This window comes from Gopherus flavomarginatus, chromosome 1 (genome assembly GCF_025201925.1).
Source record: "Gopherus flavomarginatus isolate rGopFla2 chromosome 1, rGopFla2.mat.asm, whole genome shotgun sequence".
In the NCBI taxonomy this organism is placed as follows: Eukaryota; Metazoa; Chordata; order Testudines; family Testudinidae; genus Gopherus; species Gopherus flavomarginatus.
In genome coordinates, this window is record NC_066617.1 from 57,260,550 (window position 1) to 57,283,833 (window position 23,284).

General features: G+C 39.2%; 1 protein-coding gene across 2 annotated transcripts in view; it reads left to right on the forward strand.

Annotated features, from left to right (window-relative positions):
- CNTN1 (contactin 1) overlaps window positions 1-23,284 on the forward strand; it is a 434,418-nt gene that overhangs the window by 365,355 nt on the left and 45,779 nt on the right. The window contains exons 20-24 of one of the 2 annotated variants that reach the window (XR_007772052.1): window positions 898-1,001; window positions 9,001-9,187; window positions 11,031-11,143; window positions 12,316-12,472; window positions 21,899-21,991. Coding sequence is in view for 1 of the 2 variants with exons in the window: in XM_050936109.1 (XP_050792066.1) it covers window positions 898-1,001; window positions 9,001-9,187; window positions 11,031-11,143; window positions 12,316-12,472 (561 nt within the window). In the remaining variant the exon portion in view is untranslated. The remainder of the gene's footprint in view (window positions 1-897; window positions 1,002-9,000; window positions 9,188-11,030; window positions 11,144-12,315; window positions 12,473-21,898; window positions 21,992-23,284) is intronic. The other variant, XM_050936109.1, reaches the window with a different exon arrangement.

A 23,284-nucleotide genomic window follows, 5' to 3' on the forward strand; every position in this document is an offset into this window, starting at 1 on the left:
GTTGATTTGATGCCCAGTTGGAAGATTAAATATATGAAAGCTTTCCTGTGCTGAGGCAGCAGTGGCTGTCTGTTGCAACTTGTTTCAAAAGACCCATAAAAGACAACTGATCTTGGCTTGAAAATGGAATCTTTCAAAGATTCTGTGCGCTGTTTATGCATTTTTACATTCATTAGCTCCTTTTAAATGCAAGCAATAGAGTGAAATTGGCAGCTTCTTCTAACTAAACGAACACTTATTGTTTTGGTACTACAAGTTAATTTTTAAATAAAAAGAAAACTTTTCACATTAAAATGGTCTGATTGTGCATTTGGCAATGCAAGGTCAGATTGTTAAAGTTAAGCACACATAAACATTTGCATGTGTCCAACTTACATGCACGAATACCTGATGTGAATGCACATGCATATTCAGTTAGACACACAACTAGCCCACTGCATGCATAATTGTCTGACTTGCATACACATAATGTACAGTATGTTATATCTGCATGCATAAGAAGCAAATAAATATTTGCATGCAATTGACTTTGAAAATGTGGCCTACAGTTTTTAATGTGAGAAACACTATACAGCTGAGTAAAAGATCAGTGGTTTTTTTGGTTCTGTCTGTTTTTATTTGAGCATATTTTTAGTTTATTAAACTTTCACTTTGGAACCTGCTAAAGCTAACAAATATTTAATATAGGCCTAATCCTGAGATCCTTACTCTACTTTTTCTCAGTCCGGTCTAAAACAAATGCCCAATGAAATTAGAGTTTACCTAAGTAAACACAGGTTAAAGACCTGAGGACTTGGCCTTGTGAAAATGAGAAAATAATATGAAATATTGCAATAAAAGACCGTGCAAGTAAATATTACAATGCACTTGATGGGGTTGAATGTTTTCCATTTCCAGCTCCTACTGAACAGCCTAGAAATGTGAATGTAAAAGTCTTATCATCTTCTGAAATCTCCGTTTCCTGGGAGCATGTTTTTGAGCAATCTGTTGAAGGATATCAGGTGAGTTCAGAAGTGACACTTATAAATATCTTCACATTCATTTAAATACAGTAATTGATTATGCTCAGGCAATACACACTGTCATATTCTAACTCTTAATGCTCAGCATTAATTGATGTTTGCTGTACAAATTTGATTCTCTACCTATTAGATGTTTCATATAACGTATAATATTTTGATACTAAAATATAAGACTTTTGGTCAAATTCCCCTACTTGTGTATATCTTCATATATCTTCAGAACTCCACAGAAGAATTTTTCCAGTTTATACCAGTAGAGGATCTGGCCCATAAATGTCTCAAAACATGTTCAGAATAAGTTTTGGGTGTAAAACATTCACTGTACACTGTAATGTCTTTGTCAGTGCAGAAACAGACTTGTAAGTAACTAATGGGCCACTACATTATCAAATGATCAGGTATAGTAATTATTTTTAAATATCACCAACAGAATTTATAGTAACTTGGAAACAGATGCTGCAGCCTGAATATAGTCAGTAGAAGATGCAGAATCCTGGGATTTTAATGTGCAGGTGAAACAGGATTTGAGGGAGTCTGTCTGCATCTTCTGCCTGCCATCCAGCATTGGTGCACCCTAGCAAGAAGGAATGATTTGGGAGCAGGGTAGGGCTACTGGGTCCACAACAACCCAAATCCACCAGTGAAACCTTTTCTTACTCTCCTGCAAAAAAAGAGCACAACAGCTAGAGAGCTGCTGCGATGAAACAGATGTGGAAGTTGTCATGGAGCAGCCCAGCAGAGAGTGGGTTTCTTCCAGCACATACACAGTAGCCGCTGGAGAACTCTGCAGCATACAGTGTGTTTACTTCAGCAGTGCTCTGAGAAAAGGATTTGGGTCTTGCTAAGTTAATGTCTTGCTTTGCAATTTTAATTCTCTGACATATGATATTTACCTACATGCTGTAAAAAGAGCATATGCAAATTCAGAATAGTCTCATAAAATGCATCAATTAGAGGTGTCAGTTGCCCTGTGAATCCCAGTGGGGTGTTAATTCCAACATCCACTGCTCTGGGGGGAGCTCATCAACATCACCCCAGCAGAGGATTCTCTTTGTGTCCCAGCCTACCTACACAAGCAGATGTACATTAGCTGTTGGAGTGAATATGGGTGACCTCTTCTGCTGCTTGTGATGGGAGAAGGCGGTATTATCCTACTGGGGAGGGGAGGAGGACCCTTTGCCACTGCCAGTAAAGGGAGCTTCAGCACGGGGGCAGGACCACTGGACAGCGCTACAGGGAGGTCTGTGTCCTGGACTGTCTTAATCCAAGCCTGGAAGGTGTGCTAATTTGATCAAAGTAAAGTTGTTTAAAAACTGGAATGCATACTCTCGGGTTTCATTTATTTATTTAATTACATTATTGTCCATTTCTAACACAATTTATAAAAATACCTAGTTAAATCAGAATACTTCCTCCTTTTCATTTTAATCCTTCACATTCCATGAAAAAAAGCTCTCTCAGGACATAACTGGCACTATATATTCAAGAGTCGAAGAGTTGGGGATACTGGGAGAAAAGTAGTTGAAGGCATTTTACCTGTGATACTAGCCTTTTCACACCATGAGGAGTCAGGTTTTCTTGACACTAAAGCAGGCACTCATGACTACTGCACTAGCAGTGATGAGTGTGAACTGATAAATTTTTGCCATTACTGAGGTGTGTCCTCAACTCACACCTAAATGAAAGATAAAATATGAACTAGCTCCCTCTATACAGAGAATGTACGATTTATGAGCTGCTCAGCACATACAGTTCTAGTGGGAATATATATTTCCTGCTTCTTACGTGTAGTAAATATATTGTTTGGCTTTTATTATACAGGTTTATGGTTATGAAACTGTTTTGTGGGATTTTTTTTGCTAGGCACTAAGTGTCCTCACTAATATCAATAAAGTATATGAAATGAATAAAATATAATTGGATTTTGTATCTTTAGTCATATTTCTTGGAAGTGACATAGATAAATATGAAAGATTTGATTGCAAATTCCATGATTCTAGTACGTAAGCTTTATTGCTGCTTTATTTTGTAGCATATTTTGGGTTGTACAACTGGCCAACATAAAATGTTTGTTCTGTAACGATAAAGAATATTTCTATAACTTTTTTTTTCATGTCAAGCTCACACAAGGATCATATAGGACTTCTTTCTTGATATCTCTCCCATGCTTACAAAGGGTTAGATTCTCTGCTGTGCAGGATCATGTGGACACACCAGAGGCACGGGACCACAGGGGAGTTAAGGGTGTTTTCCTGAACCTAGGGATTTGCAGGCGGTGCTAATCTATGATGGCATGTGATGACCTACATTGGGCCAGAGACTATCAGACAAACCCCTCCTCAGGCTTGGCTCAACCCTTCCAGTGAGAGCTGGAGTTGGGTTGCCACAAAACTGTCAGTGCCTACTGAGGATTCCCTTACCCTGGGGATTCCTACTTGGATAGTCCAAGACACCACAAAAAAGAAGGAACTGATCCCAAAATTTGACCTAAAATCTTCTAATGAAAAAATTCAGTTTGTGATGCAAATGTAATGAACAGACTGGACAACTGAACAAGCTAGTGGCAATGAGGGAATGTAATTTTGCATATTATTTTAATTGAACCAGAGTACAGGATGACCAGAGAAAAGGAAAAAGAGTAGCGATCAAGTGCTCCATAGACCTTTAAAATATTTGAAGTATACTTCAGGAGACCCAGGGATTTTATAAAGGGGGCAGTGTTAGTGTCTCAGCACTCAAAGGAATCAGTCATGGTTTCAAAAAATAAATATCATGACCTAGGTATATAGTCATGTTTGTATCCTAAGTAGATGGGTAGAGAAAAGCTGTATAGACGTCTGAGTTTAATACATACAAATCACGTTGTCACAGTGGTTAAATCTAAGTCATTTGAACCAAGATTCAATGTATTTGGAATTTAGGTTAATTTAATTTTTAAATGATCTTATTCCTGCAAGGAATTTAATTCGCATCTCAGTGGAGTGGCTTAAAGTTTCTTTCCTTTTTCTCGCTCAAATTGTTTAACAATTCCATATTACTTATTTTATTGTACACCTAGCTGTACAGCTTGTAGATGAATTGGAGGAATATAGACAATTTCTCCCAGGTGAGAAGGGTTCAAGGACTTTGGGCAGCTGTCCAGTGATCAACAAAAGCTTTAGTGTGTTCATCATCCCTAAATAAAACAGGCACTTAACATATCAAAGTATACCAAAAAATGAAGGAGTGAACCCCTGGCAGTCACTGTGCAGGTTTGCATTTCATGGCAACATCACCACCACAATTATCATTAATCAGACCATAACACACAGACATTTGACCACCTACTATTTCACAGATGTCACTTTGCAGCAGACTCAGGTCCATTTGGAACTTCATGGCAGAAATGGAGAGTGTGCTCAGATCCCCTTGTTCCAATTGCACAGGCCCCAACTTAAGCCAAAGGAGAAATACCTCAAGCTGTTAATAGCATAGGGCACACAGTTGAGGAGTTGTGGTTCTAGCCAGTAGAAGGCAGAGGTCCATATACAACACTTCATTACAGTATTATGGAATCAAAATACTACTCTGAGACTAAGCAACTATTTAGAAAGATATGCGATTATCTATACCAGAGAGGATCTCTGTCTGAGAGATGCATATTGTTTGTTTTTCCACATTGTAATAATACCTCAGTAAGGAAAAAGCCTGGATATTTAAAAGATTGACATAGAAGTAATTTTAGTTCATATTTTAATAAAATAGGTCAATGATACAGTCTAGTCATTTTAAAGCCTAAACATGAACATTTTCTCTCCAGTATTTAAGCACCACAAAAATCCATTTTTGTTATTTTTTGTTTGGTTGGTTGGTTGAGTTTTTTTTTTCCTGTAGAAGCATGGAAATATGTGAATATCTTGGTGCCCTTTACAAGGGATTCCTATGCCAAGAGCTCTGGCTTTGTCTAGATAGAGTGCTGAAGTGACCTGGGTCTGAGTTGGGTTACTAAGGCTTCCAGCTTCTCCTGAATTCTCAGCCTCCCTTTTCATTGCTCACTTCACAACACATGCTTCTCAAACAGGATCATTATAAAACTGAAGTTTCCTAAGCTTAAACTAATGCTGTTCTGTCAAATATCCAGCAAATGTTACCAGCAAGCATCATCACTAACCCCAGCCTTTCATAGATTTTAGTTTTTGCCTTCAAAGAACAGGGAGCCTTATTGGGCCCAGTCAGTGAAACTTTTCTAGAAATGTCACGCATAGATCTCCCAGATGGCAGCACACAACATTTCCTCCAAGTCCTGTTTTACTTCCCAAAAGAATGTATTGACATTGTGTATATATTTCACCTAAATGTATTTCAAGAAAATTCCAAGTGGTGGCTGCTACTGGACTAAATTTCCAAAACTCTGTGCAGCATGTTCATTTCTATAATCAGAAAAATATGTGTGCTTGCATGCTGTAAACCATGTTTAAAGTGGGAGCCAATTTGGTCAGCGTATGCATGTGCAATTATATCTATATTGTGAAAGAGTTGGTAGAGCCATGATGGTAATCTTATGCTTATAATGATCATAGTATGGACAGCTTGTATTATTACTATTGACGGGCAAACTTATGTAAGCATTGACAATAGACTTTGATGTGTAAATTAAATTAGGAAAGCCTTGGTTCAATTATTTTGGCTGCTAAAATGCCCTTCTAGGCATTTGAATTAGAAGGGAAACCCTTCTACTGTCTCACCACTCATTCAGCTATAGTGCAGACCTGGGAGTAGAAGAAAGTTAAACGGTTTAACTTAAACACTTAAGAGAAACATCAAGCCTTGCCAACCAGCAAGTTGTATCATAATTTGTGAGTGGGAGAATAGCAGTGGTAGGAGCTGGAGAAACAAGCCAACACAACCTCTCCCAACATATTTTTGGAGTCTCCTTAAAGTGAAATATCTAGGGAACAAAACATAATGCCAGCTGAAAAGAAGATTAAGCCAAATGTGGCTTGACAGCAAAATAGGAGTGCTTATGTTATCAGAACATTCTGTATCAGTCCTGTTTGAGGCCTCCTAGATTATAAAGCCAGAAAGGATGATTGTGACCTAATCTGCCATACTAATCTGCCATTCCCAGAATTAATTCCTGTTTGAACCAGAGCACAGCTTTTAGAAAAACTTCCTATCTTGATTTAAAAATTTTCAGGAATGCAAAATTCACCACAACCTCTGGGAAGTTGTTCCAGTGGTTAAGTACCCTCACTATTAAAAAGTGCACCTTATTTGTAATTTGAATCTATCTGGCTTCAACTTTTAGACATTGGATCTAGCTATACCTTTGTCTGCTAGATTGAAGACTCTCCAAGGAAAGGTTTACTTAAAGCAGGGGTTCTCAAACTGGGGGTCAGGATCCCTCAGGGGGTCACGAGGTTCTTACATGGGGGGTCGTGAGCTGTCAGTCTCCACCCTGAGCCCTGCTTCGCCTCCAGCATTTATAATGGTGTTAAGTATATAAAACAGTGTTTTTAATTTATAAAGGGGGGTCACACTCCGAGGCTTTCTATGTGAAAGGAATCACCAGTACAAAAGTTTGAGAACCACTGACCTAAAGAATGGAATAGTTTAATAATAACATTAGCCTCTTTCTTAAAGGAAGGCTTAAAAGGGTTCTGTTGTGGTAGCAGCTAAAATAATTTACAAGAAAGGTGGGAGCAGAGCAAAAATGCACAGACTAAAAGTACTTGAAAAACAAAATGCTATGGACCTCGTCCTCCACAGCTTGTGCCTTTTGTAGTTGCTTACACCTGTGCAAACTGTGCTACCAATTGATACTGATAATGTTTTACTCTCATGTTGCACAGTTGTGAATGATTCTACAAGATAGTGGTGAATTGGACCCTATGTAGTATCATCAAAAATCATTTCATAATGACCAGGATTTGTAATAATTGGGTACCTTGTATTTCCTTCCTAAATGTGTGTTTTGGTGCTTAAATAAATGACCTCCGAAGTTCAGAGAAAACTGCTGGGTGATCAGCACTTCAGAAAATCAAGTCAACTTATTTAGTTGCCTACATATGGACACAGGAAGCTAGTCATAGGCATCCATTTTTGAAAATCACAGATAATGTATCTTTAATAGAGTTGTCCAGGCTATTTTCCATAGAAATGTATGAGACAAAAATATGGTAGGATATTTTTTAAAAGTACTGTTGCTGACACAGCTAACCACAACTTGGTTTTGGCCTGCTAATAGTCTCGGGGAATACCTACAAAGAATAGGGAAGGAAAGGAGGAGCATCCACTGAGAGGGGCACTAAAGAAACCATCATAGGTAGATGGAGAACCAGGAGTGGGCAGATTCTTGCAAGCTTAATAAGAATAGGGTGTTAAGTAGGAGAGGATGATTAACAGATTGAAAGAAGCTAGTAGGTCAAGGAGAATGAAGATGAAGTAGAGGCCCTGAGATGAAGAGGTCATTAGAGTAATTGGGAAGTTGTGACTGTTTGCATATGTGTCCAAATTTTACTGAGAATTGTTTTAGTAGAGTGGAAATATTGGAAGGGATCCAGTACAGAGCTCAAGGAGAGGAAGTGAGTGCATTGGTTTTAGATTGCACATTCAGTGAGTTTACAGGTAAAAAGGAGAGGAAAGAGATTGGGTAGAAGAGGGCATAAATCCTGTTCCCTTTCTAATAAAAACATCTGTCAACTCAGTGATGACCTAGTATTAAATCCCTGAGTTGCCCCTGACATTGGCATTAATGGACTGGTCTGAATATATATTCTTGAATGTATAATTTAAGTTGATACAAAGAAAAGAGGGCAGAGGAGAATTTTGAGGGGAAGGAGAAGAGGAAACTAGGGAACCTATACAAAGTAGGTTGTGGACTGCTTGTCAGTGTTTTCCCCCTGGTCTTATGTGGTTTAATAGTGATTAATGGTATTGTGGGGGGGAGAGTGAAATAAAAGATAAGAATACACAATATTTTTAAAGAGAGGGGAAAATATAACAATTTATAAACACTCTTACAACATTAATATTATAGAAAAGTCACTTAAATATTAAGTTTAAAAACGCATACAGTATTGGACACTTCTTCAGTTTAACCATTTAAGCTTCATTACTTAGCTAAAGCGCCTCCTAAAAGACAAGAGCAGATTTAAAAAAACAAGTAAGTTCTGATAACAAGTCAGTTTATTAAGTATGTGATAGTGCTTTGATGTCTAAGTTCAATGCATGTTCAGTCTGTTAAACACAGTTCCCAGAGGAATGAGCAGGAAATAGACATCAGGTTGGGTGTTGTAGATCCCTTTTGTTTTTTATACCTGTTACTGTGCTGTCAAACTGCTTTGTCAATTGCTTATTATAACCTTTAAATCATAGAAACAAAAATACTGGATGAATGTGATAAAAGTTATAGTGGATGATAAATTTTAGTAAAAGTGTTTTGAGCAGCATCTTTCATAAAGAAAGAAGAGTTTCTCCAGCTTGGTCTGGATAGGGCATACTGTATGTGGGGAATGAGAGCAGAATGAAAAATATGAATGAATTGCTTTTGTAGGGATTGTATTAGCTAGAATGCCGTGAAGTAGGAAGTGGAGTGTACTGTACAACTTAGTCCAAGGTGTCTTTGCATTACAGAGTACATTGTGACCTAGAAAATGATATTAAAGTTGAGCGTAAAATTTTCGAGTATAAAAGAGCAACAGCAAGATAGCCCTGTTCTAGTAAGGCCCAGTCCTGCACCCAGTTAAGTCTATCACAAAACCTCCATTAGCTTAATTGGGTACAAATCAGGTTCATTAGTGCAAAAGTTTCTACATCAAATCTGAAGTATTTTCTGTTTCTTGATATGATCCTATCACTTGGCTTAATATAAGGAGCAGCAATTAGCCAGAAACAGACTTTATTGTTTTAAAATTATTCTGTCCTCCAGTCTGAAGTTTCTGTAACATTTCAATATCATTAATTACACCAAATTATCACTCAATTCAACTGTGTACAGATTCGTTACTGGACTGTTCATGATAAAGAAGCCGCTGCGCAGCGGGTGCTAGTGAGCAGTCAGGACTACTCAACCAAACTGGAAAATTTGAAACCTAGTACCCGGTACCATGTAGATGTTTCTGCCTACAATAGCGCAGGATATGGACCACCCAGTGTTGCTGCTGATATCATTACAAGAAAAGCACGTAAGTAAAAGAACTCTGGATTTATTTCTAAAGTTCTGCACTTCGTTACTATGTATTTGTACTTTGCATATACTAATACTATAACTACTGGGTTTGACACCAGACTGTGGCAAAGTGGGAATGTTCTTACTGTTTTTTCTGAATACTGTGTGCGTCTCTCAGTTTTCCCTATGTATTACTCAAGTGTCTAGTGGTGGGATATGGGTGTTTGATCATTGCAGAGTCCCCTAGAGGGCAGGTGTGACTGCTGACTGGGTTCAGAGAATGGCTGACACTATGTAGCCTGGCAACTGATGGCTGGGCCCCCCTCTGCAAGAATGAGCCAGAGGTATTGGTGCAGACCAGGTGACCTGCTTGCCTGGGAAAAAACCAAAAGACAGAGGAGGGGCAACAGGCATGTCTCAGGCTGGGCTGCTAGAAAGTCTCCTGGCTGGAGTCTCAGGGGGAGGGTCAGGGCCTTGGAGCTTTGATTTCTGTGCTAACAAGGTCTGTTCTATGCTGTGTTCCTGTCAACTAATAAACCCTTCTGATTTATAATGCTGGCTGAGACTCACTGCTGACTGCAAAGTTGGGGTGCAGGGCCCTTTGGAGGCATGTAAGGCTGGACTCGTTGCGGGGAGCTCATGATGTGAACAGGGGTGCTGGACTCTCTGAGGTCAAACCTAGAAATCGCTGAAACTGAGCAAGCTTCTTGCCCTGGTGACAGCGTGCCCTGAGGGGAGATACTCTGCATCAGAGTCCTGCCTGACTTCATTCAGAGTTGTTCCAGAGCAGCGAGACTGTGACTCTGTGACACGTACACACAGAGTTTTCCCAGGGGGCTAAATTGTGGCAGTAACACAAGCCCCTTGTATGGAGCAGCAAGTAGTTGTGGAGGTGTGGCTCTGAAGAAGCTGATCTCCACTCATTGCTGCCCTATCAACTTGGAAATCTGGCACAGGGGAGTAAGGGACATCTCTACAGTCAGGCAGGGCAGGCCATGATCTGATCCAAGAGGAATGTAGGCTTGGGTCCATAGGTTATAGCCTCAAGCGAAGATTTTCACAGAACTTGTGGCACTTCAGTGTTTCGCTCCTTAGCTGGAGACACCTTAAAGGGGAGCTGATTTTCAGAATGTGCTGAGCACCCACCCTTTGAAAATCAGGTCTCTTTAAAGTGGCTCAGTTTGGGCACCCAGAATCACTATTCACTTTTGAAATCCTGTGTGCGACAGAATTAAATAATTAAATAATAATGAAGCCATGAGTGATATTTAATTAAGGACTGTGTTTCTTTATTTATAAATGTGCTTGGATGGCCTACAAATGTATGAGAGTAACATGTGCTTTGTCAATAAGGTAAGTAGTATACTATTTGACTCAGACCTGCAGGGAGCATATGTTTGGATAAGAAGATTCCATTTTACATGGCTACTAGTCTAACTATAATTACACTTTGTGCAGGAAGGCACTCTGATTACCACACAGATAAGTGCTATAGAAATGCTTTTATATAATTTTTTAAAGATTTAAATTCAGTGAATAAGTATAATTAAGCTAAATTCTCGGAGGTTCTGGACATAGATGCCTTCAAGGAAACACAAGCCCAGTTCCACAGAAAGGGATAGAAATTGGCCCCGTCTGTTCTGGCAGCACACAAATGCCAAACCCACAGGGAGCCCATTGCACAAGCCATGCAAAACTGCATAGCTGGAGCCGTAGAACTGCATTCCAGGAGAGAGACTGGCCCACATTCACAGAAAGGCCAGCCATAATCTTCCTTTTTAGAAGGCTCATTCAAATGTAAATGAAGGTTTGTGAAGCATCATTGTTTCTGCACACAAAATCGTATGTTTATTTTTCAGCTCCAAGCCAACGTCCCAGAATTATCAGTACAGTCAGGTCTGGTTCAAGGTACATCATCACCTGGGACCATGTCACGCCAAAGTCAAATGAATCTGCTGTTCAAGGATACAAAGTATGATCTGTAAAAATAGTTTCTATCTTTTATATCCTGCACACAGTATATCTTATTGTCAATATTGCTGCCTACTCTGGCTCTAATGTGCTTGCATCCTTACTTTAGACCATGGGTTCACAATCTAGAGGTCACAACTCCCCTGTCCCCCAATGGCTTTGGAGGAGGGTTATGGCCACCCTTCTTTTTTATGGTGAGATGGGAGGGAGCCTAAAATTGTATGTTATAACGTGGGTCAAAGTATGGAAAAGGCTGAGAATCACCATTTTAGACATGCAACAGAACTGATTGCTCCCACAGTGACATGTCTCCCACAGCATACATTCAAAAAATTAGGCTCTTTTATATTTTTTCCCCTTTTCCCAGGATGAGTTACTTCCAGCCTATTGTTCCCATCCTCCCTCTGAGAATTACAATCTCCAGAATACCTGTACTTATAGATCAAAGACGCTAATAGAACCAGTCTATCTAAAGCTGTCCTTAAAGGGACAGCACATCATGGTACATGCAACTCCAGTGCAAGCGTATCTATAAATTATAGGAAGATGGTTAGGTATAGCTATCAATATGGTGAAACCATTAAAAACAGGCTCCTATTTGGTGGTGGTGTTTACTTGGCAGTAAAAGAGCTAGAGTGCTACACAAGTTCTTGTTTGATGGATTGAGTTACTGCCTGTGAATCATTGAAAATGAGCAGAGATCTTTTCCATGTGTCTTATAAGTCACATGCTAACTTCACATTTATAATAATTTACCAGCTCTGAAACATATTAATAAAAAAAGAAAAATTGTGCTACCTTCTGAGGACATTAAATAATTCATGCTCTAGTATACGGTAAGATGTATGGTATGTTTTTGTTTTGTTTGGTGAGCTTGAAAGTATTATCCTCTATCATTCTTAACTTGAACCCATATGGAAAATTTACCTATCAAGGAGATGGTATTGTTTTGCCATTATTTAGAAATAAAAGAGGAAATATCTGCTCCCTCCAAGCTCCTTTACATTATAGCAAGCTGCAAAGCAGTATAGGTTATTTAGTTTTGATCTAAAATTAAGCATGTACACATAAAATTAGCACCCTAAACTTGTTAATCAAAACTGGAAGGATGTAACTGTGGTACCAGCTGCAACATGACATTTCAATAACTGTACTTGTTTATGGCTTTGCAAGGTGCTGTATAGACCAGATGGCCAGCATGAGGGCACATTGTATTCAACTGGCACACATTCTATAGAGTTGCCAGTCCCCAGAGATGGTGAATATATTGTTGAGGTTCGAGCACACAGTGAAGGAGGAGATGGAGAAGTAGCTCAAATAAAAATTTCAGGTAGGCATTTTTTTATCATATTGGGAATATATGGCTAGATGAATTCATAGACCAGTAAATGCATGCCATTCCTGACAAGAAGAATCTGGGCTAAAACTCTCTCTTTATCTCTCTGTCTTTCTGTCTCTCCAATCTTTGTATATCTGGGGTACGAATTACGATAGTATGTAGTATGCAAAATGCATAAATGTCATGAAATTGGATGCTGATGCTGCCATCTTAAGGTCCAGACACTTACATTTGATTCTTGGTTTTTTGGGTTTTTTTTTACACTTGAGGAGAATGGTGACAACTGTAAGCTTTATGCCTACCTCTTGGCACACACCCTGTATAGCCATTGGTACTATTTTGCAGAGGGAGTGTTAGAGAGTCTTCATAGAGTTTTACAGATTAAGGTGAGAAGGGACCATTAGATAATCTAGTCTGACTTTCTGTATATCACAGGTCATTCAATTTCACCCAATTACTCCTATAACTCAGCCCAACAACTTGTGTTTAACTAAAGTGTATCTCATAGGGCTCGTCCAGACTAGGGGGGGAAATCGATCTTAAATACGCAACTTCAGCTACGTGAATAACGTAGCTGAAGTCGAATATCTAAGATCGAATTACTCACCCATCCAGACGGCGCGGGATCGATGTCCGCGGCTCTCAGTGTCGATTCCGGAACTCCGTTGGGGTTGATGGAGTTCCGGAATCGATATAAGCGCGCTCGGGGATCGATATATCGCGTCTAGATTAGACGCGATATATCGATCCCCGAGCAATCGATTTTAACCCGCCGATACGGCGGGGTAGTCTGGACGAGGGCCCAGAAAAGCATTCAGTCTTCATCTGAAGACATTAAGAGATGGAGCACCCACCACTTCCTTTCGTAGTTTGTGCCATTGTTTAATCAGTCTATCTAATTTGAATTTGTCTTGCTTCAGTTTCAAGTCATTGGTTCTTGTTATGTCTTTCTCCCCTACATTAAAGAACCTTTTATTACCTAGTGTTCTCTTCCCATTGTTATTTGTGGACTGTAATCAAGTCAATTTTTTTGATAAACTGAACAGATTGAGCTCTCTAATTCTCTCCAGTAAGACATTTTATTCAGCCCTAGAATCATTTTTCTGTCTCTTTTCTGCACCCTCTCCAGTTTTTCAACATCCTTATTAAAAAAGCGGACACCATAACTGTATGCAGTAGTCCAGCATGAGTTTCAACAAAGTGGTATAGAGGTAAATTACCTCCCTACTCTTACTCACTACACCCCTGCTTATACATTCAAGGATCTCATTACTCCCATTTGTCACACTGGGAGCAAATATTCAGCTGCTCGTCCAGTGTGACCTCTAAATCCTATTTAGAATTATGCTCTGTCCCCTAAATGCTTTCCAGGATACATGCCCCCATTCTGTAGGTGTGGCCTGCACTCCTTGTTCCTAGATGTATGACTTTCTAATTGGCTATATTAAAACACATTTTCTTTAAATGGATCTATCTTCCCAAGCGATTCAGTTTGCTCTACTGTCCTAGTCATTATTTACCACTCCACCAATCTTTGTGTTATCTGTAAATGTTATCAACCAGTGATTTTATATTTACTTCCAGATCATTGGTGAACATACTGAATAGTATCAGGATTAGTACAGTCCCTGCGGAGCCCCCTCAAGAAACATACCCATTCAATGATGATTCCCCATTGACAACTGTTTTTTGTCATATTGGTCAGCCAGCCAGTTTTTAATCCATGTACTGTATGGTAATTTCAAAATCAGCATGTTATCCAGTATTAAGTCAAAAAAATTAGTATTATTACATTTGTATATTACAGAAATCTAAGTATGTTACATCACGTAATGTTCTAGCACCCTTCAGCAGCCACTTTTGACCTGTCTTGCAGATAGTTGTTTAGGTGAATACTACTCCATGCAGTATTAGCCGCTCAGTTTGTGACTTTCATCACCCTCAGATAGGGAGGAACTATGCAGAGAGAGAGAGAGTGACAGCATGACTGTGACTGGACAATGCGCATGTCAGTGGGGGAGGCTGAAAAAAAGACATGAGCCTGGGCACTCTCCATTGCCATCCTAGTATATGGACCACAAGGCCAGCATTTCTTGCAGATTTATGGCTCAGTCCCTGCCTCTTCCCAAAGAGAGCAGAATGCACTGCTGTTTCCATATCCACAACCTGGCAAACTTTTCGCAGGGAGGTTACTGGTGGCTGTGTGACAGGGTAGTAGCATGTTCCCTATCAGCTTTTCCCTTCCTGGTAGCCCTCTCAGAAACATAGTGCTGTGACTAATGCATGTCCAGTCTGTGTACCACAGTGGAACTTCTAACTCTTAGACAGTGAGATGAATATAATAAGCAATGCAATTGTAAACAAAAATGTTGCACTGTTGGAAGAATGACTTCTTAACAGGGTCCATCTGGCTATTGAGAATAGCTGCTTTGCTAAAATGAAATGGGAGCAAAAACAGGTAAGTTATAGCACATTTATTTCTGCAGTTAACTTAGTTATTAAAAGCACAACAAAAAAATTTGATTTGCAAATGTTGTTTGGAAGCCAAATATATATATAAAAAAATATGGAAATACATATTCTTTCTATTCCATCCCTCTTCCTCCTCGTTTTCTCTCTCTTCTCTTTTTATATTCTCTTTTTTAAGCAGATTCCAGTTTGAAAGATAAACTGTTTTAGCAGGGCCAGCCCACAACATTTTGGCACTGAGGCAGGGAGCTCAAATGTTGCCCTCATGCTCCCTCGCTTGGGCCAAAACTCTGAAAGGTCTCAATTCTGCCTTCTTCCTGTTCTATGCCTCTCATGGTGCTGCTCTGCTACTTACCCCAATAAAGGAGAGCTAACAACTTAAAATGCCTTGTTCAAAAATGTTGAGTAACACTTAATTTTCAAACGCCTGAAATGTAACTTTTCTTGTCTGCATAGTAAACAGGCATTTTTATCTGTTTGAATGATCAAAGTGGTGCTTTCTGTGCCTTCTCGGTTGCAAAGATTTGAACTGCTTCCTGCTGAAGGTCCACTGTCTGGGCCAGCTCATGCTCTACTGAGATGGTTGCAAGGCTGACCAGCCTCTCTTGTGTAATTGTGGAGCGTAGATGTGTTTTTATTAACTTCAGCTTGGAGAAGCTGTGTTCTCCACTGGCAACTGTTACAGGAAGTGTTAGAAGTATGCGCAGAGCAACAAAAGCATTTGGAAAGAGAGTGGTCATCTTATTTGTGCACATATATTCCAGAACAGCCTTTGGAGTTGATCTTGCTGAAATGTATCTTGAAAGGGCTTTCAGTTCATCACCTAAATCACTCACATCAACATCGCGCATGTGATCATGTGTCAACACTGCCTCTAATGCCCTGCATTGCTGGTGTAGGTCTTCTTCAGAGATAGTGAGGAGTTTGGAAATATCATACAACATCCCAGTTATACTGCTGTGTTACTTGAGCTGCATGAAAGGTTCTTCAACTGACTGTATTGCCCAATCTAGCACCTGGTTAAAGAATTCAACTTTGAATTGTTGTTTGGGGTCTCTTACGGGTTTATCCCATGCCTCGTAATCAAAATGTCGTCTTCTTATATTCTTGAATGGGTGGGAAAATAGCTTCAGTGTGAAGTTCTGCTGACTTCTGTGCACTTTTCAGAACATTTTGAAATCTCTCAACTGACCAGTAAGACTGTAGCTATGACTTTGCTTTGTCCAGTCATTCCATTGCTGCAGATATATCAAGGTCAACACCTCAGAGTCTCTTGCTTTCAACATTTATTTCAAACAGTATATCAGGCCACAACACTAAGCCACACAGAAATTTGAAGTTATGTATGTTTCTTGTGATTCCATTTCCCTCTGCCACTGTTCTCCCATGAACAGTTCCTGTCATAGCATTATCCTCCATAATGGCAACTAGGGCATCATCTGTCTTCTCAATTTGGTGTTTATCATTTCCACTCAACTTTCCCATTGTGTGGCACTCAGTGGTTTCAGTGTCAGAGAGGATGTTCCCAGATGCTGCTTCAAAATATGCCATTAATGAGTTGATGCAGAGAAAAATACATAGATGCTTTGAATTACATTAAAAAATTCAGCAGCCTCACTAGAAGCTGATGCTAGAATCACTGACCGCCAAGTTCAATGAATGAGAATTGCATGGGACAAAAATAAGCTCGAGGGTTTAACTCTCAGATCCGTGTCTGCACTCCTCTATTCTTTCCTCTCATGTTGGCGCCATTATTGTAGCCTACCTCTCATGTCAGCTATTGCAATTCCCATACCTTCCAGCTTTTTAAGAAGCACATTTGTCATACCAGCTCGTATAGTATCATCAATGTCAATAAATTCTAGAAAATGCTCTCTGGCAGTCTCCATTGCAGGGACATTTTCACTAGGCTTTGTTGTTGTTACAAAACGCACCATTTGAAGTCATTTGTTCCATATGGCTGATGTCCAGGATAACAGAGTAATATCTTGCTGACTTCAGATCTGCCATAATCTTCTCTTTGACTTTGGTTGCCAGTAACTATATGATCTCATTTAGAATTGTTTTTCCAAGGTAGTGGTGTGTGTACATTTTTTGGGTGGTGACTCGTCTTAGATGCTCCTGGAGTACAGCATCAAACTCAGCCATCAGCGCCACAGTTTAAGGAGGTTTCCATTGTTTGGCACATACAGTTGATCTGAAGTGCCACGCAGTGCTAGGTTTTGGGTAGCAAGCATTCTCACAATGGCAATGAAACTTTTCAGAACATTTTTGCCAGTAAAGAGACTCTGATGCAATCTTCTCTTGATGCTTATCATCTATGGTGGCCTTTAACCTTAGTCTCATCTCAAGCTCTTTCCAGCTATGGAATGCTCTGTGGTGATTTGCTGCCTTCTCATGACATGCCAGATTTCTAGACAGATTTTTCCAGTCCTTTGTTCCTATAGAACCCAGTGTGGCTGGAACATTAGACTGGAAGAGTCTGCAAAAAAAACACTATGCAGCATTCTGGGTTTTTGAGTGCATAAGCCATGGCCTCTCCACTTTGTCACCATTGGGGATTTCACACCAGTAATGTGTTGGATGGAAACTTCTATTTTCATTGTCTTCAGGAAACATGAAGTTTTTCACTTGCTGTGGCCAAATGCAGTACAAGGAAGTCCCTCAGGCTACTGCTCAAGTGGGTCCACAGTCCTGGATCACCTAGACTTAAGGAACTAAACTCAGCAGCAGCTGTTTCTTGCACCTCCACCACACTCTTCTTTGATGTACACTTTTCTTCAGGAATGTGCATGGTTACATCCATGTGAGATGGAGATATGGATGCTGCAGTAGCTGCCAGCTTACCTGCACTCTGACTAACTGGAAGATCAGGCATCTCCTCACCACTCACATCCTCACTGGGGCCGGAAGGCTCAGCGTGAACATTTGTGTCTACATATCTCAGGAGAGCTCCTTCCTGCTTAGATAGAAAAGCTTCCTTTGCTTGCTTTCTTTTTCTGAATGCTGCCCCAGAGGGGCGTTTTCTTCCGTCACTCATGACTGCTGTTCTGTGCCAGCTATAGTGGCTCTCAACACTCAGTTGAAGGGGACAAATAAACAGGTTGGTAACAGGGCCTGAGTGAGGGAAGATATCAGCGTCTTAAGGGCCTAACTGGCTCCTACTACTTTCGTTGACTGTCTGTTCTCCTCAAGTGGGTTCAGGGAAGCAGCAGGAAACAGGAAGCTCCCTGAGGAGCCGGTGTTAATCAGTCCAGGCTCCCAGAGGTGCTAGAGAGGTTCATAAGAGGCTCCTCCTCCTCTCACTCTCCCTGCAGATCCTGCTGCTTTCTGCTATTCCCTCTCACCTTTTCTCCTGCCTGCCTGTTATGTCTCTTTTCCCCTCCTTCCTCCAGCACAGCACTCCACCATCTAGAACAGAGAGAATACATATGCACCAGCAGCAGACACAATTTTCTACACTCTGGGTCCTAGTGGCGCCCCACACGCACAATCTGGCACCTGAGGCAGCCGCCTCAGTTCACCTCACGGTAAGGCCAGCCGTGTGTTTTAGCTTTAGTATAAAGGAAGTTTATCAATATAAATATAAAAACACACATTCCTTTACACTGAGTAATCTGACATTTAAGAACTTGTCATAAAATAATCAGCTGCATATTTATTGAACTGCATTTCAGAACATTTACCATAATCAGAGTAAAATATAGGCCTACTGTCTTTTGTTAACCAATGTCTGGTGTTTAGTGATTTTTCTTTACCACATTACAGTGAATTCATGAACTACACAGTTTTAAACTCTATATTGAGATACCACAACCAACTGAGGACTGGAACTGCTTGTTTAACCATAGGAGTCAGTTACTTCAGCTAATAGCAGGCTTATCTAATTTTTTTAAAATACATTAAAGGTTGGCTTTTTTCTTTTTAGTCTCTAACATGATTTGCTGATTGAAATATGTTGTCATAATGCAGATATTAATGTAATCCCAGCGTTAGTCTGAAATGCTGCAATGAATACAAATCAAAAACATATTGCGACTGGTTATCCTCTCACTTATGCTACTGTAATTGAATTGGTTTCAGTGAAAGTTACACCTAGTTTTTTGCCAAAGTAAGTTACAGAAGAATCAAGCCCATGGACTTTTAAATAACTTTATACTTCACGGTATCTTCACTTTCTTACAGTACTTTCCTAAATCTCATTCCAAATGCCCAAGTGAAAAAATAATAATTTACATACTGTATGCGTACAGCTTCTGCTTTCCCCCACTTAAATATGTATTGAGTTTTCATTGCCAGAGGCATACTTTGAAATTCTGCAGAATGTTTACTCGCAAGCATTCATCTTTTTCAAAGCAAAATGCATGAGGATTTTTTTTTGCAGCCTCAGTAACTCATTCAACATTTTAATTTTATTTTATCTTTTAATCTGCAATTTCTTTTTCTGCTACTTAATAGGAATAGCAATTTATTGAAAGGCCCCATCAGCTGACCTGGGGCAGACGTGGCTGTGCCGCGGGTCTTTTATTGCAGTGTAGATATACCCTCAGTCACAAAAACAGTTTGTTTCTTTTCTGCCATGTGAACTTTTAGTCCTCCGTTTCTAAACAGGACAGGGAGTAGCAAGGTATACTGCAGTAGGAAGCATTCACCCAGCTTTTCTCTTCCAGGGACTGTCTGTCCTTCCCTGCTCCCTGTTCCTCCCAAGGATATATCCTCCCCGTGACTGTGCCAATTACTTCAGTATCCCAACAGTTACCACCAAGTCTCAGTAATCCCCTCTAGAAATAGGTTAATTGGCTCCAATTGAGCCTGCAGCCTTCTCTGTGCTGCAGCAACTTCACTAACCAGAGTGCTACAGCTAGAACTCTGTCACAGTCTGCCACATCTACGGTTGTGGTATTAAAAAGATTAGGTGGAGAAAACAGGTAGATCCTGTATGGAAACTGTTATGTCACCATTATATAAAATCTGATGAAGACTTGGACTCTGTGACTGTCCATTATAACCAATCTTGGAACTCATTAATCATTAGTTAAAGAAATATAGCAAAAAATGTTCTATATAACCAATAACATTATTTCAAAAGTGAAGTCATACTAAAGAACTATTCTTCTCGCTATTGCATTTCATCCTTGGTTTCATGTTTCACAGCAGACTAGGAGAATGTACAGAATAACCTCATCTTCACTGTGTTAATGCTTCTGAAACAGATTGGCAGGTTTGCTAAACATTCCCTTGTCATTTGGTTTTATTTCTGGTGCATTGCAGATACTCTATGTACCACTGCAGTGTAAATTTTTGATAGATCCAGGTCTAGTCCTATTTAATATGAGAATTAAGGTTTGATTGTGTCACATTTCCACACATTACACCACATTCAGTTATGGAACAAGCATGTTCTCAAACAGACACACTGCTTTTGAATTTCAATGTCTTATATTTTCTCTTGTATTCAGTAACAGGAAGGACTAGGAAAACATTTGGTAATGATACATTCTACTATGGTCTAGTCAGCATTATCCTACGTTATTCATGACCATGTTTATTTTGTTGTTCATTTCTAGATTAAAGAACCTTGATATGTAGAAAAAGTTAATAACTGAGCTCAATAAAAATTAATTATCAAATACTCATAACACTCTGTGAAGTAGTAATATTGACTCCATTTTACAGAGAGGGAAACTGAGGCAGAGCAATTAAGAAACTTTTTAAGGCCACAACAGCAATTAGAGTAAGGATTAAAATTCAGAAAGTCATCCTTGTTCTCCCAGTCATGTGTTCAGACTTCTAAACCAAACAGCTGGTCTGTCTCCTTCTGAATTCATCTATGGTATCCTATTGTACAGTACAATTAAAATTACATTCAGATTTGAAGTATGGTGTAATTTGACTGATCAATTATCTGCACTGAAAGTTCAGCTGGGAGTCGCATGCCATTGCGTAAGTGAACAGCTATATCATAAATATTGTCTTTATGTTGGGTGAAAGATTTAGGCCAGATCTACAGAAAGAACCTTTTTAAAATTCAGTTTTAAAGTTTTCCTCCTCTTGTATCTTTTTTTCATAATTTTTCTTTTTTTGCAGATAGTCACATTGAAATGGTTATTGTTATTTCTCCTGTAAGCAACTGGTTGTTGCTGATAATTGTGATTTTAGGGCTAGAGTGAGCAACTATGAATTTTTGCATAAGTAGACCCCTAAATTGTCCAAAACCAAGTGGTTAATAGTGCTGTAGCTATTGAAGGGTAACTCTGAAAAACTGTTGTCTCTCTGTATATCACCTATCTTATCTGTAACTTCTTGTTTGTGACTGTGGCCTCTGATTTTGAAATGGTAACATGAGTACAAACAGGTAGAGATAGGAGCCTACAGAAAGTTGATAACTCCTTTACTAAACCACATTAACAATTATTGGAAATACAGTGGTGTCTCTCAAGTATGTTGGTCTGTTGCCACTTCCTCATAGTCTAACTCCTTCAAACAACTTTTCTACATTCACACTTCCTATGAACCTGCCAGACAGGCTACAGGTCCCATGAGTCTGTGTAGCATTGTAGTTCTTTTTAGTCTCAGAAAGTAAGCAAAGATTAAGGCAATCTGAGTACTACTTGAGTGGAAGGACTGAGGAGAGTTAGAAAGAGAATGTAGAAGAATAGTCTGTTCAAAGCTAAATGCTGTGCAGAAATATCTGAAGAAGAGTTTGCGGGATACAGTAGGAGTCTTGGTTTTGAGCTGAACAGAACATGCCATGGCATGCATTTAAAAAAAAAAAAAGAAAGCAAGAAAATAATGCTTAGCCAGAGCCAGAAAAACATTGGGAATGGAAAAAAGAAGTTCATTTTGACAGTTCCAGGAGTGACTGAATTAAATTCTAGTGAAATCCCACTTACAGGATTAGCTTCAAGGTTATTACCAAACCCTTCTTTTTTTCCATCTCATCATCAGGAAAAGTAGATTTGCAGGATAACCAGGAGGACAAACAATAACAGCGACAGGAAGAAATGGATTTTAAAGAAATCCTCAATGCTGTTCAAGAAAGTAAGTTTTCTCTTGGATCTAAACTTGATTTTGAAGCAAAGGAATTGATCATGATGAGAACTCATCATAGCGTACTGTTAGAGTAGAAGATAATTGTAGAGTGGAACAGAGAATAGATATAAGGAGAGGCAAATATAAAAATGCTAAAAATCAGAAATGATGAAATAATGTCTGTGTTTTAGAAAAGTACAGAAAACTCTGGTATCAAGAGCTTTCTTTTACGAATCCAACTATTTTTGGTAGTAAAATTTTCACAGATAGATTATTTAGGACAAAATTCTAGTATTAAGTATGAAAGATGCAGTTGAACTCAAGTATTATGCTGTGCTTGAATGCAGATTTTTTTTTTATTGATGACAATTTGTATAAAGAAGTTACAAATAGCACCAGAATCAGCCAAAGTGAGCTGGTAGTAGGTAAGCCTTACGGGAACCAAAAATTTAACCACAATCAGGTGACACAATGTTAAACGTTAGTTGTTCCCATCTATACTGCCTACCAAGTCATGTTTAAATCGTGTTATTTAACATGATTCCTTGAGGCCGTTTTCTAATATGAATTAATTGTCTAGCAAAGACAAGCCCAATGATTCCAATATGTTTGCATGGGTGTAACAGGTAGTAGAATTTATCACCTAAGATATTGGTTTAGGACCTGCCTTCCTCCTTGGTTGTTTTGGTTTTTTTTTCTCCTAACTGACCTTGGTGTGGCACACTGAGTGCCTTAAACTCTGGACCGGTAATGGACTCTTGTGGCCATGTCTGCAATAGAAAAAAACATTACATTTGTAACACATTAGGTTCCGTGTCAACTAGCAGGTGTTAAAATCTCGGTATAGACAAGGCAAGTTGTAGTTTTAATATATATTAGCCAGTTGAGGTAAACTCTAGTTGAGAGCTATGTATTAAAACTACAATCTGCCTTGCCTACAGTAGGATTACAGTTAGCTAACACTTATTAAAAAAAAAATCTTTTTTATCACTGAAGTTAAAGCCTATGTCAGACAGTCAGATAGCTGACTGAAGCATCTCATGATTGTAGAATTCAAGGAGGAAACATTCTGTGCCCATGCTATGATTGAAGACTTGTCTATGCTCAGAATTGCATCAGTTTAGCTCAAGGTGTGATTTTTAAGCCAATTTAGCTAAATCTGGGCAAAAAGCTTGGTGGACTCTTATTTTGGTTTGTCTTCAGTCAGTTAGGAGCAGATTTTAAGATACTTAATTTTAGGAATATTTTATTTCTGGTAAGTGTGCTTACACGTGTTCTGTTTTGTCCGAAACAATTACCAAT